This window comes from Cladophialophora yegresii (genome assembly GCF_000585515.1).
Source record: "Cladophialophora yegresii CBS 114405 chromosome Unknown aczIN-supercont1.7, whole genome shotgun sequence".
Classification (NCBI taxonomy): Eukaryota; Fungi; Ascomycota; class Eurotiomycetes; order Chaetothyriales; family Herpotrichiellaceae; genus Cladophialophora; species Cladophialophora yegresii.
The window spans coordinates 932,192-950,398 of NW_006913051.1; the positions used below are offsets into that span (position 1 = coordinate 932,192).

An 18,207-nucleotide genomic window follows, 5' to 3' on the forward strand; every position below is an offset into this window, starting at 1 on the left:
TGATGATGCCGAGACCGTCAACTGGGAAATGGTCAAAACAAAGGGGCCAAGCAGCATGGAATATGGATTCATTCGCGCAGAAAGTAGAGAAATCAACACACAGCTTAGCTTCCAATGACTATGAGACCTATGACCGTAAACAGATGTAGTTCATTACAGATGGCTCAGGAGAAGTGTCGAACTTGTATGCCGACAGCTTCACGCGTGATAGACCATACTTTGCAATAGTACTCCGTACGGAGCAGTCACCCGTAAAAAGCCAAAAATTGGGGGCAACGTTGCCGAGTGCGCGCACCACCACACTGCAATATTCCAAAAGTCGGACTGGACTGGCTGATAGCGAGCTTGTCCCCCAGTATGATTTTTGCGCGCTGTGGTCTTTCCTGTAGTGGACGCGAGGGCGAGGTAGGTCATACCGCTACATCTCATACTACATAGGTACACACTGCATATACCCCGTATACGTGGTGGTGCACGCACTCGGACAAGCGATGCCCCAATATTTGTGGGGGGTTTTTTTTGGTTCTTTTACAGGTGACCGCGATCGATTGGCGTCCAATTAGCGTCCAGAACAATAGGTACATAGGCTCTGATACCACTTGGACACTGCCGCAATCTCGCTATACTGCGTACTGGTAGAGTTGCAGGACCTTTGTCGTGCAACAGGGCGGTCAATCGGTCGAGCGCGCGGCCTTTGCCAATTCACCACAAACCGAGCCTCCACCCACCCCACGCTGCCGCCCTGCTTGGCATCTGCGGGCCCGAGCCTGACTCGAATGGGCTGCGTGGCTGTCCACTCGGACTCGCATCCTCGGTTCGCTGGGAGTCATACCGAGTACCGAGTACGAGGTACGAGGTACATAACGCACACCGCACACCGCACACCGCACGTCTGTGGAGGGAGGAAAAGATTTTCCGGCACACCAGCGCCCCGGACGCACATGTCATGTTCATGTCTCGGGCACAGTACATAACTCGTACGGTACCCTGCGCGGTCAAACCTGCCGACCAAAGCCAGCCTTCCAGGCGTCCACAAAATGTCACCCCATCATGCAATACAGTTGGTTAGAGTGTAAACTTGAAAGGTTGGTTATTTCATCTGCTGCGGACTATACAAGTATAAGGGCTCCGAACTGCCGCTCAAGTTTTGCGTTATTATTACCGGTTAGCCCGGCCCTTCGGACACGAGACTGTGGAGCACTATTGATATTGGGTTTCCATTTCACCATGTTGGCGGTGGGAACTGCATGGAATTGGGCATCGGGAATTATCTAGAAACGCGGATCCAGCAGAGATGCTGCTCGAGCGTTCAAAACCCGGATGTTCTGATTGTCCGGTTCGCCCTGGTTTCCACTGCAGTTCCGACTCCTAGGGCGCCCCAATCCAGTTCCAATACGTCCACCGATGGTATGCTGGTGTGGTGGGTGGGCGGTGGTGCCTTGAGCGTTCGAGACCTTCGGAAGGGAATAATTCTCTTACCGTAACTTTCACCTTCCACCTTCCACCGTTCCACCTTCCGTTTGGCGTATAAGGCATCGGCTGAGTCAGTGAACTTTATCACGCACCGTGGTGCCTGCGTACGTTGCTTCGAACGTGGACCCTGACTGAACCTTGTGCGGTTTGTCGGGCACGCATACATACTGTACACAGTACACACAGTATTCCACCTGGAAGCAGCTGCGTGTGAACGTGGTTTTCAACGTGGGAGCGAGTGTGGATGTAGGTGTTGGTGGAGTCCGAGGTTCAACTTTCGAGCCAATCTTGGCACTGTGTAGTCCGTTCATGCATGGTATTTGAGGTGGCTTGCCCTTGTCCTGCTGCATCATGTCTCTCTTCACCTTACATCAGTTTCAAAACAGGGGATCCCTCACTCTTGTGCCTGGCAGACATGGGCAACTGTATGCAGGGTTTGCTGGGCTCGGGACAGGCACGGCAGACATGGACGGGACATAAATACCTAAATCCTCCGAATAAATTCACCCAGTGCATAACCGGTCCTTGTGCTCGTGTCCGGGACCGGAAGGAAACGGATAGAGCGTTGCCGTCTTGCCGCGGTGGACTGGGTCCTGGCCGCAGACAAGACATAATGGGCGTGCTGTAGTGCTGTGTATGGGGTCGTGTGAAGGTTCTCTAAGTCCCAACACCAAATACCAAAAGCGTACAGACCACCAGGGTGGGGATTCCAAGTTCTAATGTACTGTCTACAGGGAGCCTCGGCGGGGACCTGAGCACTACTCCGAACTATTCTCCTGGGCAAATGGTGCTGTGAATAGAGTGCATGATAGAGTGTGGGACGCAGAATGGTTCGTCAGAGAACGAGAGTCGTTCCCGGTAGTGGTGTTGACAGGCGACGCATTGCGGTGGGAGTCAGAGGTCTTGTTTCCAGTATGCAGAGTACTGCAGTATGCACACAGTGAGCTTGTGGAGGGGAGACCGGGCCGAGCTGTCGAAGCGTGAACCCTACGAGTTTGAAAACTTAGGATCAAGTGTTCGTCCTAACGAAGTTAGGATAAAAGGGTTCGTGACGTGGACCAACTGGCTGGGAATTTGTATAGCCATGGCATGCAGTCCTGCCCACCATCCTTCTTCCTTGCGTTGTGGTGCTCCATATTACGGGTCCTCTGCACGTCGCCCTAGTCGCTTCGCCAAGCGAACGGCCTGTGGCACGGGACTGTTTTCCCTTCCGGAACGAGTACGAGGTCCGGGAGTGGAAGTGGAGAGGTAGAGTACATACGTTGCGTATGGAGAATACAGGATGCAGCATCAGGTATGCTCAGGGTTGAAAAGCAAATGGCGAAATATCAGACTAGTGTGTACAGATATCCTTGTGGCTTCGAGCACACACGGACTCTAGAGCATACTTTGCACAACTGCGCATTATTACAGTCCCGCTGGCATCAACTTAAAGGCAAAAGCCAGGATGGATGTGGATGTGTATGTGGGTGTGAGGTGAAACTGAAGGTGAAACTGAAAGTGAAAAGTGAAAATTAAAGTCAAGGTGAAGTGAAAGTGCAGTCAAAGTCAAAGCTTGCTACGCAGCCGAGGCAAAAGTTCCCGACCACGTACTGTCCTGCATTGATTGGTTCACAGCTCGGTTTGGCACAAATGATTGCCCCCATTGATGCCCAAGGCAAGTACGAAGTATGAATGAAAAGGTGATCGATGAACATGAACTCGTGCTCCGTAAGCAATCATGCGGCCGAACAATAACAGACACGTCTATCTCGTGGATAGAGCTAGATGCTGTAGCTACAGTAGATCAAGCGCTCAGTGGAACAAGGACATGATGTGGCGTCGGTCCCGAATCCTCGCCACCTACTCGTACAGACTACTGTGTACATACATACCTCGGACGCACCTTGCACGAGCTAGCTGACCGCAAAGTTCGGACACAGTGTTTGCGAGAGCATCCAGTCCAAGCATCGCTGTGCGTTTGTCGGCATATTAGCTGCCGAGGTACCAAAACAGGTTGGCCAGTTTCGTCAGCCTCGTTCATGCAGGTGGTGAGCGGCGCGGTGGCGATAGGTACTGTTAGGTTTTTAAGCTCGACCTGAGTGGTGTGAGCTACTGTGCCTTCTGCCTTGTAGGTACCTCGTACTGTGTCCGGAACATGTGCTCGCATGTTCACAGTGGGTATTGTCTAGGGCACCTACTGAATGCAGGTGGTGTGCATTGTGGCGAGAGGTTACAAGAGACGATGAACACTAATTTCAATTTTCCTGTGCACTGCCCAGAACGGACGTTAGCTGCGGTGGTGATGGTGATGGTTGCCAAGTAATAGTTTTGGAGAGCGTTGTTCTTGAACTCGAGAGCGAGAGGGAAACAGGAACGAGAACGATGGGAAATTGGAGATTGCCCGCTGACTCGCAGCACAAGGCACGCTGCTCGCTTTGACCCGCCTCGGTGCGTGGAGTTTCTCCAATTAACTCACTGCACAAAAGTGCCTGAATGTCGCGGCGCTAAGCGGTCACGCAGTCCTGCTACTGCGTTAGAGTGTAAGTCCTTACTCGGATTGTATGGTGATACGATGGTGCTGACCTGCCTGGCCTCACTGACCAGACTGGTGCTGACGGGCTGCAGCACTTGCGCCTTACCCGGCACGTTTGCTGCAGGCCGCCAGCGTTTCCAAGCACACCGGGCCGAACCTTGCGGGACGAGAGACGATCAGGTTCCGGCAGCTGACGTGCAGGGATGTGGGCTGTAGGATTTGGACCCTGTCAAGGCATGTCGGTGTGCGAGGAGCCGTGTGCATGGGGAGGGCTGCCAGGGCTGGGAAATCTGGTACTGTGGTCACTGGTCACGGCTGGCCAATATGCATCACGCCTCGCACCAATTAGAGTTGAAACATGATGGCCATGGTCATAAATATCGAAGCTTATATTTATATATCATCATAAATATGAGACCGTGCTTCGCTCACATCCATAGCCTCGAAGCTTCTCCGTCAGCTAGCCTGCAAGGCCCAAGAAAGGTGGTCATGTTGCGCAAATTCGCCCGCCGACCCGCTCAGACGATGGGCTGGAGGTGAAGAACGTCAGCACTTCCGTCATCCAGGTCGCCTCGACGTGGGCGCGTGCGATGCGTCGGGGGCCTGAATGAAGAAAATAGGCACCTCCTGGTGGTTCTGAAGCTGTCGTTCGCCTTGGGGGCTGGCCTCTGTCCTACCACGCTGTGCTTCACCGACTCCTCCCACAAGCGAATTGCTTCTTGATCCTGATTGAGACCCCGACCGAGACTTAGAGTTCGAGCTAGAACTCGAACCACTTCGCTGGTACCGGTCGGGACGCGGATGCTGGTGCCAAGCGCCATGGTCTCCTGCACCATCGCGGTCGGTGGATCCCTTCGCCCTGCCGTAGCCTCGTCGGCTCCTACGCGACGATCTCTCTTCGCCCCGGGCATACTGAGCCATCTTCTCCCTCTGCAGCTGTTTGGCGAGCCGGGCGCGTCTCAATTGTCGGAGACCCACCAGCAGCAGGGCAAAATGAAAGATCCACACTAGTATCCCGAACGTAATTCCGGCGATTTGCAGGCTGCCAATGTCGTACAAGGTTGGCTCGCACTCCCGCGCAAAGATGTTGAGCATGTTGCAAACGAGAATGCCGGACTGCGTGCGTTTCGCTGGCTGCCAGAAGCGAAATAGTGAACCATAAGCCGCCAGGAACAATGCCGGCAACAGGCTGAGCAGAACCAAACATGGGACAGTAATGTGGATAATCAGGGATGGCTGGCTCAGTGAGGGGCAATAACTTGTGCTGACGTCGGACCGCTGGGCTTTCCGCATTCGACCTCGAATTAAGACAACAGCGTGGTAGAGCATGGCGAAAGTCAGCGGTCCCAGTGACATGCCGTCGGTCCAGTCGCCGCGGTTCGGGCCAGTACTGTGGAAGAAATTCTTGTTCCACGCAGGAATGGCCGCCGCAAAGAGCGAGATGGCGATCAAGCTAGCCAGCCAGCTCGCACCATGCAATATTGTGATGAACCGGCGGCGTAGTCGTTCATGAGCTGTCGGCCGTGGGGAGAACCCCGAGGGGTAGGTCGATGTCAAGATCAGAGTTTTGGACCCAGTCATCGTCGCTGCGGATGTCAGTCTAATGTGCTGCCACGCGTTGTATCTCGCAAGGTTAGTCTCAATAGGCCAGCGTCAGGTCGTGGGAGATACGTAAATGAAGCGAGAGAAGGTGGCCTCGCCCGCGAGAGCCTGGAGAATGTAAAGTGCACAGCAGCTGGGAGAAATGTGAACAGGAAAGAAAGCGGACATGTTGAAGAGCAGGATGAAGACGTCGCGTCGGTGATCCATGTTGTTGCAGAGGGTGTCGTATCGAAGAGTCCCGACGACTTGCGACACTTGATGAAGGAAGTTGGTATTGGGTGGTTACAAGCCTCGAATCAGACGCCTGAGCCCAAGCCGGCCTGGCGAAGATGAAACATGGGCTCGCCCAGGGGGGCACGAAACGTTACCCTAGGCTAGTGTTTCGCAGTAAGCCTAGAGGGGCGACCAGCTCCCCAGCGATTGGCCGCTGACCGTCGGCACTTTTCCCAGGCCCCCTCCAACGGCTCTGCCGGGGCCGCACAGGGAAGGACCCATCGCTTCCCCATCCAGGCCAACCCTAACCTGGGCCGCGCCCAATTGCCGGCTGCTCGACCTCCTAGCTTCCTTTAGCGCAGATCCTGGTCATCCGGCGCCTCATCCGGTGGCCATTTCTTTTATAGGTTGGACTAGCAACGGCTAGGGAACCGCTTATGGCCTGTTCTGACAATACACCTTGTTCCTTGGCATGTCGGTAGTGGGGCAGAGCCCAATTGGAGGGGTAGGTTTGGGCAAAGAAAGCTCGTAAAGGCGTAGTGGGAGAATAGGGCAGCAGGGCATGGAGTGCGAGTGCAGCACTGGGTCGCAAAGGTGACAAGTGACGGCAATGTCCTTTTCTCCGGGGTCCATCTTAGAGTCAGGCTGCAAAACCCAACGGATGTCCAGCCAGGTCTTCCATTATCATACGCAGAACTCTCCTGTGTTGTTCGTTGTTGACCACTACCCCATCTGCCGTACCGTTGGGTCGTCCGTCCGGCTCGGGTCGCCATGACCATGACCACACCGCCAATTAGACTGCGAGACTCTCCCGCTCAGGTCCAGGAAAAGCTTGGGCTCAGCACTCGACAATTCGACAACTTCAAGAACTTTGCCCGGCGAGTCCACGGCGAGTATTGCGCTGCCCGTCCCAACTCCAAGTGGGCCGATGTCAACGTCGTCTGGACTGCCGTCCCGGAACGAGAGAAGCTCGACGTGATCCGGTTGATGTACAACCTGTGCACCGAGTCCAACCTATTTCCTCCTACCACCGACCGGGCCGTGATTGAAGCAGGCATCGAGCAGAGGCTGCACCAAGTGCGGCGTACTTGGCAGCAGACATCAAGAACAAGGACAAAACCGTCAGCAGGAGGCGATGATTAGTGGGGCCTTGAGCATGATGACACTAATGCAGAGGCTGGACGGTATACGCCCGCACAGACCTGAGGACTTACAGGTTCCGATTGCGCCGCTTGATCACTAGAGGGATCCGACATCAGCTTAGGCCTTCCATCCCAGCAGCTTGTGAGTACCAAGACACCCACCACACCGGAGACCACAGAGCGGGTGACAATGCACTGCCAAACCGAGAAGCCTGCGAGCCGCGGCATGGGAAAATACGACATGGCCAGAGGGAGGATGATTAAATACCGAGCCTTCAGCCCTGCGATGATCTGTGACACTGTCTTGTAGATCTGGGCAATCAGGGGTGCGTGGGTTGGCGCACTAGAGTGTACTGCGACTGGGCTTGATGCAGGACAACTGGAAAGCGGCCTTCTTAATGGCAGGAGAGGATGGTTTGGCCAGCAACCTTAGCCGGGTCAGACCTGGTTGGACAAGGACTGACAGCTCGGGCGAAGGTGGACTCGTGTTTTTGGCTTTCACACTGGGTGAGAATCGGCTAGCGGTAGCGAGCTCTGTCGCAACAGATCCGTGTCAACCTGTGCTTATACTCCGTACTCTCTGACGACTTCTCGGCCTTTGGCCGTGAGCCAGGCAGGAGATCAACGATTGCCGTAGAAGTGTAATTGGTACTGCGTAATAGGCCGCTTCAGCAACACAGGGAGCTCCCATTGCTCCCAAGAAACTTGGTCGCGGCTATCATGACTTCGTCTTGTGTGATGCGAACCTGTTGCTTGCTACCTTGCTTCGTAATGCCATAAGATTCATGGCTTGCAGAATCACAATTCGAGCCATCACCAATACGTATTGTCGTCCATCGCAAGATAGTTATTGCCGTTTCTGTTCATGACGCACGGCATGCACTGTCATGTGCTGGGACACCCCGCCCTTGCCCTGCTTTTCAGACTCGATTGTAATGATTTTTGGAGTTTTTGTGTTCTGGGCGATGCGCTCACCATCGACGAGATCTGAAGGATAGCTAAATAGTTGATCTTCTGTGAAGTGGAGGGTGATTCGTCTGACTGAGAAGTCATACAGTGCTTGATCAACGCTAGCAGCTGTGAACGATGGAGGGTGGCTTTGGAGCATGCATGATTGTTGTTACGATCGTGCATGAGGGCAGCGTGCGTGCTCTGTCGACACGATCTTTCAGCCGGATTGGAGAGCATAGTGCAACTGTGCGGTAGGTCGTGATAGGCGAGACGAAGACTTCGGAGACGGTTGGTCGGTTGGTCGGTTGGTCGGAAGTCCTGCCGTGCCTGGATGTACGAGGCACTCATTGGCAGCAACAGATCCTTAGCCAGGGCTCTCTGCTTCGTTAGTTAGAGCCGAGCAAATCTGGGGTTGACAGCGGTGACAGCTGCAGTTCGCCGTCGTGCTCCAGGTGGCTTGGGCGACCTCGTCCCGTGGATTCGTGTGTTCGCACTCGAAGAGTTGCCGTCCTCAACAAGGTAGTACTGTAACACGCAATAAGTAGTCTTGAGTTCAGTCAAAGGTCTGTGCTGGACAAGCGGCACAATATACTTTGTGCCTCGTACTGGGAAGAGCACTTGCTGGGGCTTGTCACCCACGCGTACTGTGTACTGTGCACGCTGCCCTTCTAGTCAATGAAGGCAGGGGCGCTTCGGCTCGTGTGAGCCCAAGTGGAGGCCCAGACGGTGGAAGCTGGTTGGCCTCCCAGCCCTCCAGACCTGTGCGGACGGCAGAGGCACCCCTAAACCTGTCGTGGAACCAACAACAGTGCCGCCCATTGGAGCCACCGTGATTAGGTATGACGCAAGTCGGCCACCGCGCAGGCTTTGAGGTCGCTGTCCACTATTGCACACAAGGGTCACACATCCGAGAGACTGCGTGACTGCGTGACTGTTGCTGCATCAGAATTCGTGCGAGTGTCCATTACTCTCTTTCGGATCGTCTGCTTCACTGTCATCCCTCGCTCCATTGCCATATCACCATTGCAAGAACGAAAGCACAGATACCATAGAGCAACGCTTGCGACGCGTCGGCGTTTTGTGTCAGGTACTGAAGATGTCCTGAATACCGAACGTCGAGCGGTGGTCTTATTTCGCCAGCACCATGTCTAAAGAGCCCTGACGCTCGTCGAGAACAGCCCCGAGCAGCTGCACATGGCGCAACTCTTGACGCCTCTGGTGTCTTCCGCCATTGACTACGAGAAGAGTCCTACGCCTGAACCTCCTCCAACATCATTCCCATATCCCGAGCGACAAGCACCGGGACAACCGACGTCTCGTGGTACTTCTGATGCAACGCTTCATAGTGTGCATGCAAAAGACGACCCCAGTGTCGCAGACATCCGCAATGACCAGATCGAGAGACCCCAGCTTGCTTCGAGGAAGTTCGAGACCGAGATTGCTCGTCCAGTTGCTCCATGCCTGCCTCAGCCTAGGCGGCAACATTTCCCGGACCCGAATCAGTCTGCCCTAGAACACCCTGCCTCGGAAGAAACATCAAGCGATTCGGATATATTGAATTCATCGGACGATGACAATCCACCTCGTCTGCGGCGGGCGCATACACAACCATCCGGACACCTGTCCAAATCACAACTCAATAGAGTGCGGACATATCACTCTAGACCGGACCATCTCAAGGTTGGGAACGAGTTCTTCAAGTCTCAGGGCCGAGTGGCGAGAGACGGAAGATTAAATATATCTGTCAACGAGACCGCTCAAACGGGTTATCTTGCGAAAGCGCTTGGGGCTACAATCGAGCATCACCTTGGACCAAATCACGAACAGGACGCTCTAGCAGCAGAGAAATCCAAGGCCGATTTCCGCAGGGACAAGGACCAGCTAGTCGTTCCCAGACTCAACATCGTCATCATGGTTGTAAGTTATACAGTCTGTTCAGGGATGATGTCACTTTGCTGGAATGCAAATGCTAATACAGACGTGTCGTTTCCGTTGTTGGTTTCGAAAGGAGCTGTTTCTTCGCGTAGCGACACAGTCCTGTCTTCCTGGAGGAGGCCTCTCTTGATCCCACTTTACCTTCCACCGCATTTGCTTGGACACATGCTGATGGAAGTGACTGCTAGATCGGTTCACGGGGTGACATACAACCTTTTCTGAAGATTGGAAAGATTTTGACGACTTACAATCATCGGGTGAGGATTGCATCCCACCCTACTTTCAAACAGTTCGTCGAGGAAGAGATGGGTCTTGAGTTTTTCAGTATTGGCGGTGTAGGTCTCCCCTCTCCATGAGTACCATTCTCCAGCTTCTTCCTATATCCTTTTGTGAAATATGGGCCTAGGCTAATCGATCTCCGCAGGATCCTTCCGAGCTCATGGCCTTTATGGTCAAGAACCCGGGGCTGATTCCTTCAATTGAGTCTGTCAAATCTGGCGAAATCGGCAAAAGACGTGAATCCATGTTCCAGATGTTCCAGGGTTTCTGGAGAGCCTGCATCAATGCGACAGACGACGAAAAGGACATCGCGAACCTCAAGATGATGGGCTCAAAGACGCCTTTTGTGGCCGATGCGATCATTGCCAACCCGCCTTCATTCGCTCATTTCCATTGTGCTGAAAGACTGAGCATTCCTTTGCATTTGGTCTTTACTTTTCCCTATTCGCCGACCCAAGCCTTTCCACACCCGATGGCAAACATCAAATCATCCAACGTCGATCAAACTTACACAAATTTCATGAGCTATCCACTGGTCGATTTAATGGTATGGCAGGGATTGGGGGATCTAGTCAATAGATTTCGAGTGCAAACTCTGGGACTGGAGCCAGTCTCAACATTGTGGGCCCCTGGTCAGCTGTCGCGCCTCAAAGTGCCAATGACCTACCTCTGGTCACCCAGCTTGGTCCCTAAGCCGCAAGACTGGGGCCCAGAAATCGATATCGCAGGCTACGTCTTTCTGGATCTGGCAAAATCCTATAAGCCTCCCCCCGATCTCGTTGATTTTCTGAAAACCCCTGATGAGCGGCCAGTTGTGTACATCGGGTTCGGTTCCATCGCGGGTATAGACGACCCACAAGCATTCACCAGGATGATTTTCGATGCGGTCGAGAAAGCGGGCGTCCGTGCTGTGATCAGCCGAGGATGGGGTGGAATGGGCGATGGAATGGACAAGCCCGATGGCATTTTCCTTGTCGACAATGTGCCTCATGACTGGTTGTTTCCCCAAGTCGCCGCTGTCGTTCACCATGGTGGTGCTGGAACGACAGCTGTGGGCTTGCGATTCGGGAAGCCGACGATGATTGTTCCATTTTTTGGGGATCAACCATTTTGGAGCAAGATGGTTGCACGGGCCGGGGCAGGCGCCAAAGAGGCCCTTCCCCTCAAGAAACTCGACAGCGACAAATTCGCCAAAGGCATTCGAGAGTGTCTGGAACCTGACGCCAAAACCAAAGCACAGGAAATTGCCAAAAGCATTCGAGAGGAGGGAGACGGCGCAGAGAATGCGGTAGATTCTTTCCATCGCGCATTGAATCTAGAGGGGCCCAATTCTCTGCGCTGTAGCATATTCCCCGACCATGTTGCTGTCTGGAGGACCAGACATACAAACACTCGGCTGTCAGCCCTGGCCGCTGAGCTGCTGGTTGAAAATAGACAGCTTCAGTGGTCAGACCTCGAACTAGTCAGGAATCACGAGTGGACTGATTTTCAAGGTCCTGGCGAGCCTATCACTGGTGCTGGCGGAGTCATCATTCAGGCATTCCGGGAAGCCTGCCACGAGCTGGCCACAATGCACGACACAACCAAGCGCGATATCAGACGGTATGAGAGACACAAGCACAAGCAGAAGGGAAGGTCAGCAGTTGAAGGACTCGTCCTACCTGGCCGTGTTGCCATGGCTACACGAGGTACATCCGTTGACGAGCAAAGGAAAGAGCACGCGAGACTGGTGCGCCAAGCCAATTTGAAAGGCGAAGCAGAGCCTCTAAAGTTGACTCGATCTGCGACGACTGGAACGACGACCTCGGAACATACTTCTCCAGTCGTCCTGATTCTCAAAGACATCGGCAAAGGCATCGGACATTCCAGTAAGGCGATCGTGGCAATGCCTTTACATATGTGGAATGCTCTTGCTCTGGGGTTCCACAATGCACCACGGTTGTGTAAGTCATGCTGATCCCCTGATTTGAGCGCCGTTGTCGATGTCGACCCCATAGTGTGCCACCAATTCCATGATATGCTGACGTTTATTTCCAGATGGCGACAAGACTGTGCGCACTTCCCCACAGGGAATAGACGGTTTCCGTACCGGGGTGAAGGTCGCTGGGAAAGAATTCTGGTTCGGACTATACGATGGAGTGACTGGCGTTGTGCGGATCCCTTACCTCGAGGTTCATGACGCTGGCATGTCTGCCCTTCCAAAAGGAGTAGCTCGCGGTTTCGGAGGCCTGGTACTGAAACCAATTTCTGGAGTGCTTGGTTTGGGCGCTTATGCGGTGAAGGGAGCTCAAATCAGCTTCCGACGTCGCTTGCGAGACACTGAGAAGACAGAGCGTTGGATTCGGCGGGCGAGAATCGCTCAAGGCCAACGAGCCGTCCGAATGCTGCAAGAACGGGACAAGTCGAAGCTGGATGATCAACACTCATGTCCCATGCCGCCACTCACCGAGGTACACAATCAAGCTTTGCGACTGTGGGGGACGGTCGAGGAGAGCAAAATCTTGGAGGAGCAAGAAAAGGAGAAGCGACTAATGTTGCTGAAGAAGAGGGCCAGGCGAGCGCAGCCCGAGTAAAGTATCACGCAAGCCTCGAGAGTTGGATCATGGACAACAGCAACACGTGATTACAGAACTCGGCCTTATCGACCAGAGCTTTTGAGACGCCAATCTCAATTATGTCAATCGAGTGGTGGTCAATGGTGGATTGAGCCAATCAGCAATCAACGATAAGATGTAACAGGGGGGGATAGGGCGGGGTGTCGGCAACAACGGGGACAGCACGCATGCATGGCAACACCTGGACGATTTTGGATGTTTGGATTCGCAACACTTCAGAGATACCCCCAGGGAAAGGAAGGAGTAGTTTTTCTGCACGGTACACGAAATGGTTCTCAGACACGCGAGCCCCAGGCACTGCTTATTGTACGTATATTGCGTCGTCTGGCTCGCAAGCAAAAGCATCTGGGCGCGATCAGACTCGGGTAATGGTGTTCTCGGAATCGGCAGCTGGGAATGCAAGGTACCAGAAAGTACCGATGCCCCACAGCCAACGAGACAAAGGATAATTAAAGAAATTACCTAGGTACAGCAATGCAAGTACTACTTTCGAGCGACTGTATTGTTATTATGCGACCAATATTGACTGGTGACTGCTGCTCACTCGGGCAGGATTGTCTCCCATCTCTGGTTGACCACCATGTCACCATTGAGTTTGACCTCGCTGCGTCCGCCGACCGGTGATGAGTCCATGCTGGGGACTTGCTTACGCCAGAAACCCGATGCCTTTGTTTCCGTGCATTGTCCTTACGATTCCGAAGTTCCGCGACCACGCGGCGCTTCCCGGGTTAATGATGATGCGGCACTGAGAGTCAAGGCGAAGAGCGGGGAACGGAGAGCACGAGGGATAAGACAGCCCCTCTACGGAGTACACGGCTATGTAAATAATGGGCCGTGGGCACGGTCTGGAATGTCTCGTGCTCCGGGCACAGAGTGGAACGGTGGCAGTTGGCGTCTGAGTGACACCCACAATATTCGGGTTGCTGACGGCTGGGGCTTTGTGTTTCCCATCCCAGAACATCTGGTCGTCCGTGCTTCGAATCGTCATTGTGCTCTCGTTAGTCGACGCATGAGACGATCATGACATAGCTAGTCGGCGCGCAGCGAGGTGGTCTCAGAAAGGAAATGCGCGATTTCATGGAGAAAAACCGATCTAATTCTCTTATCTCAAGTGTCGTGGTTCGCAGATTGCAGATATCCAGGGCTCATTCGACGGATGCTCAATGGTGGGAAAGGGACGCAAGATAGTGTGGGTGTGGGTGAGCAGTGGGGAAGAACGAACGATGGCGCGACCCCTCGGAGGGGAGTTGCGCTCTTCAGTCAAGGCTGGAATCCTAATTCACTCGAGTGTCAGGAGAGTGTGACTTGTTCTCAGCCACACTATCGAGCGCCTCGTGGGAGTGAACAGTCAGACGCACTCACGAGCCTCTTACAAAACCCGAACAGTAGGCTATGGCAACACGGAGCCGTCGCACAGCCAGCACCCGTCTTACCCCAGCGTCACGACTGGAGAGTGACATGCTGAGCAAGTTCGAGCTGACGGTTTGGGTCACGGGCCGAGACCAGGCCAACGGACTGGACTGACGAGCGTGTGGGCATATCGCTGCACTCAACAAGAGGCAAATTCGGACTGGCGCTGTTGGTGGGACAGGCGCAAGCGCAGTGCCAGTGCATGCCGCAGGTGCAGGTGCGGGAGGGCCAGGGTTCGGGTGCAGGGGCATACGTAGTTCCTCAATCCGTCGTGAGCGGCGAGTGAAGCTGTGCTCAGGCTGCTTGGAGATTTATTTATGATTCTTTCTTTCCTTCCCGTTATCGCTCCTCCCAATCCCACATCTTAACCACCTCAAAAGGAAAGAACAAGACCGCTTTGTTCCTCCTTACTCACTTCTCATCTGTCCTTTCCACTTTCTTCATTCCATCACTCACACACTCGTCTGCCCATCATGGTGAGTGCTCCTGCCCTTACTCCAACTCCCCCACCACGACCAATTGCATAGCCGGATACTGACTGTCTCTCAGGCTGCTGGCGTCGGCGAGTCGACTGTTGTCTCAAATGCCTCAAATGTGAGTCTTCCAAGAGCGCGGCTCCAGCTTGCGCCCTTGTCGCACTGGGCCAATACACTGACCCATGCGTTGCAGTTGGCCAAGTACATGGCCTTGGACCAGAAAGGCAAGGTTCTAGCAGAATACATCTGGATTGATGGGTCAAACGGCCTGCGAAACAAGACGAAGGTAAACACATTCTTTCAATCCGAGTCTCACCCTTCCCTTGATTCTCCATCCGGTATTCGAACACGAGACCCTGCCACCGCCACTCTGGGCGGTGAATGATCTCCGCCGAAAACAGTCAGCGATGCTCAACAACAACTTTCCGCCGCCTGCTCTGAGTGGGATGTGCCGCCTAGCGGACGACCCCACCATGAGGAAATCCGGCGCAGCGGCGTCATGCCAAAGGCGCGGCTCATCCACCAGGCTTCGCGAAGCACCGAGGCTGCGCCGCCCACTCCAGCCAACCATCGCCAATCGCGATCTAGCCGATCTCGGCGTGGTCAGGGTCGACCGCAACCATCCTTTTAGCCGCGCCCCATGCGACGCACTGACGCGGTTCCACCGGCGACTTGACACATCGAAATCACTATGACTCGCATGGCATTCGTCAGCTAATTTTGAGTCCCTTAGACCCTGAACAAGGCTCCCAAGAGCGTTGACGACCTCCCCGAATGGAATTTTGACGGCTCCTCCACCGGCCAGGCCCCGGGTGACAACTCTGATGTCTACATCCGACCGGTAGCCATGTACCCGGACCCCATCCGTCTGGGCGACAATGTCTTGGTGATGTGCGAGACCTGGGACCCCGACGGGACACCTAACAAATTCAACTACCGTCATGACGCTGCACGTTTGATGGAGGCCAATGCCCAGCACAAGGTGTGGTTTGGGTTGGAGCAAGAATACACTCTCTTGGGACCGGACGGATGGCCATATGGCTGGCCCAAGGGTGGCTTCCCCGGTCCTCAGGGCCCTTATTACTGCGGTGTTGGCACTGGTCGTGTCTACTGCCGTGACATCGTTGAGGCTCACCACAAGGCCTGCATGTATGCAGGTATCGAGATCTCTGGCACAAACGCTGAGGTCATGCCCGCCCAGTGGGAATACCAGGTTGGCCCTTGCGAAGGCATTGACTGTAAGTAAAGGGTTGCGTCCTTCTTGACAATTGTCCGCTGACCAAGTCGACAGTGGGTGATCACCTCTGGGTTTCTCGATGGCTCCTCCACCGTATCTCGGAAGAGTTTGGCGCCAAAGTCACATTCCAACCGAAGCCTATCCCCGGCGATTGGAACGGGGCTGGTCTCCACACCAATGTCTCAACCAAGGAGATGCGTGAAGAAGGTGGCATGAAAGCCATTGAGGAGGCTATGAAGAAGCTTGAGAAGCGACACCACGAACATATCAAAGTTTATGGTGAAGGCAACGAACTCCGGATGACTGGTGCCCACGAAACTTCCAGTCTTGAGAAATTCACCTGGGGTATTGCTGACCGAGGTTCATCTGTTCGCGTTCCCCGGGCCTGCGCCAAAGAAGGCAAAGGTTACTTCGAAGATCGACGACCGGCTTCCAACGCTGACCCATACCGTAAGTCTTGTCCGTATACGAGCTTTCACACTTTTGCTGACCCCTGTTGCAGAGGTGACTGGCATGATCGTTGAGACCCTTTTCGGTTCGCTTCCGGAGGAGAAGTTCAACTAGAAGCTAGCAGCGCCCGCGAGTGTTGTCGTTACGGCCAGGTTTCTCGACCCGGTGAAATAGGAGCTCTGAGATGCCCAAGGACGATAGACTCAAGGTGAGATGGGGCCAGACGGACTGGAGATCAAGCAGATATTGCAGCGTGTCCTTTAAGTCATACGTATTGTCCACGCCAGTTTCGGTAAGCGACAGCACGACTTGCTTAGAACATAAGAACTACAATGATAAAAATATGAAGATAGTAACGATGCCCTGCAGACCAAGCTGCAGCGACGCAATCATTCTTCGCGACGCTCTGCTGTCAGAAGTCTGGGAGGAGCCAACCAGCGCCTTCGGGTCTTGGAGCCGTCTCTGCAGGAACTTTCATTCAATCTTGGTTCACTTTCATCTCTGCATGTACTTTGCTATCCTGCACTGAATGATTGTTGCTGTTGGTCCCTTTACCTGCAGCAGCTGATAATCGATTTTTCCGCGCCCTCGGTCAACGGCCGTGCTCAATGTAAAATCAGCCACAAGCGACAACACCAGACCCGTGGCCATTCAAACAACGACAGCGGACCGAGAAGAGATATAGCGACATGTCCACGCCACCCATGTGCTAATCCGAGCAATTCCACTATGCTGTCCGTGCCGCGCGATACAACCACAATGTCCCTACTTGTGTATATCGCCAGGGCTGGAAAGAAGCTTGTATATTCGTCATCGCTGAGCGTTTAGAGTGGGGGAGCCAGCTCGGAGCCACTCGAGCTCGCGACGAGAACCAACCAGCGGCCTGTCAAATCCTACTTAGGTCAGCAGAGGCAAACGTGAAGAGCTTGGGTGAGAACCAGGGGTAGGCAAAACGCGGAGATGGTCGCGGCTGATGCCATAGGTCTGATGGTGGGGGGTGGGATGGCACCGGTCGGTCATCAGGCTGCGTTGTGCATGAACAGGGGAGAGCTTCGCAAGCTGCTCGACCGCCAGACAAGGCTATGCCATGGACCATACTCCTACAGTACTCCTGACCGTGGTTGGACACCGGACTCCGGTGGGTGGACTCGTCTTCCTACCAATCCTGGCTGCTCCTCGATGGCTGGTGGAAGCTCCCGTCTGATTCTTAGACTCCGCCATCGTTGTTCCGTCCTTTAGTGGCGTACTGTCGCAAGTCAGGATCAAACATGTTCTAGGGAATCGACACGCCAAGGTCCCAAGGGAAATCATGCTCATGCCATTCAGCAGCTGCTGTCCACCTGACTTGACATATCTGTGGGAATAATATCGCTCTGGTCGCTCACCAGACGTTATCTATAAATCGACCCAAGTCGCAGCATTTTGAGCGACAATCAGGCCGTCGAAGGAATGGTTGTGGATACCCGGAGAGCGGACTGATTTGCGCACCATGGTCCTGATACCTGAAGTAGCTTTGCCGTGCACAAGGCTTGGGCTGATCGATAGCGGGGTGTTCATTGCCAAACGGCTCGGACGTTACAGATAACGACACCAAAAGTGCTTTCGAGAGCAGTTTCGGCAAGGCGTCGCTTGGCTTATCTCGCTCATCCTGTCAAAGATACTATGGCACGTCTCGTGTGCCCAGCCTCATCTGTTTACGTCTGAGGATAGACACTTCTGAAACCTGGCTAGTACGGCAAAACCTCTCAATGTACCGGGACTTTTACACGAGACAGGAGCGGATGGTAACTGTCCAGGGAGACCAGAAGGGCATGGAGGAACTTACACCGTACCCGGTACCCGTAAAGAGCCACAGGCTTGATTGCTGGCTCAGATCTGCTGCTCTAACATGCGATTTCATGTGAAACGC

The 18,207-nt window shown here is 54.1% G+C and overlaps 4 protein-coding genes across 4 annotated transcripts; 3 read left to right on the forward strand and 1 right to left on the reverse strand.

The window, feature by feature from the left end:
• Positions 1-4,546: 4,546 nt before the first annotated feature.
• Positions 4,547-5,569, reverse strand: A1O7_09469 (uncharacterized protein; the record flags this gene model as incomplete). The annotated part of the gene is made up of 1 exon (XM_007763457.1): positions 4,547-5,569. The coding sequence occupies one exon, from the start codon at positions 5,567-5,569 to the stop codon at positions 4,547-4,549; it is 1,023 nt and encodes a 340-aa protein (XP_007761647.1).
• Positions 5,570-6,574: 1,005 nt separating this feature from the next.
• Positions 6,575-6,946, forward strand: A1O7_09470 (uncharacterized protein; the record flags this gene model as incomplete). Its single annotated transcript, XM_007763458.1, has 1 exon — positions 6,575-6,946. The coding sequence occupies one exon, from the start codon at positions 6,575-6,577 to the stop codon at positions 6,944-6,946; it is 372 nt and encodes a 123-aa protein (XP_007761648.1).
• Positions 6,947-9,090: 2,144 nt separating this feature from the next.
• A1O7_09471 (uncharacterized protein) lies at positions 9,091-12,683 on the forward strand (the record flags this gene model as incomplete). Its single annotated transcript, XM_007763459.1, has 4 exons — positions 9,091-9,813; positions 10,020-10,166; positions 10,256-12,053; positions 12,148-12,683. 4 exons carry the CDS (start codon positions 9,091-9,093, stop codon positions 12,681-12,683), a joined length of 3,204 nt encoding a protein of 1,067 aa, XP_007761649.1.
• A 1,925-nt stretch (positions 12,684-14,608) lies between these two features.
• A1O7_09472 (glutamine synthetase) lies at positions 14,609-16,412 on the forward strand (the record flags this gene model as incomplete). The annotated part of the gene is made up of 6 exons (XM_007763460.1): positions 14,609-14,611; positions 14,685-14,729; positions 14,805-14,897; positions 15,345-15,849; positions 15,903-16,298; positions 16,351-16,412. The coding sequence occupies 6 exons, from the start codon at positions 14,609-14,611 to the stop codon at positions 16,410-16,412; spliced, it is 1,104 nt and encodes a 367-aa protein (XP_007761650.1).
• Between the last annotated feature and the right edge of the window lie 1,795 nt (positions 16,413-18,207).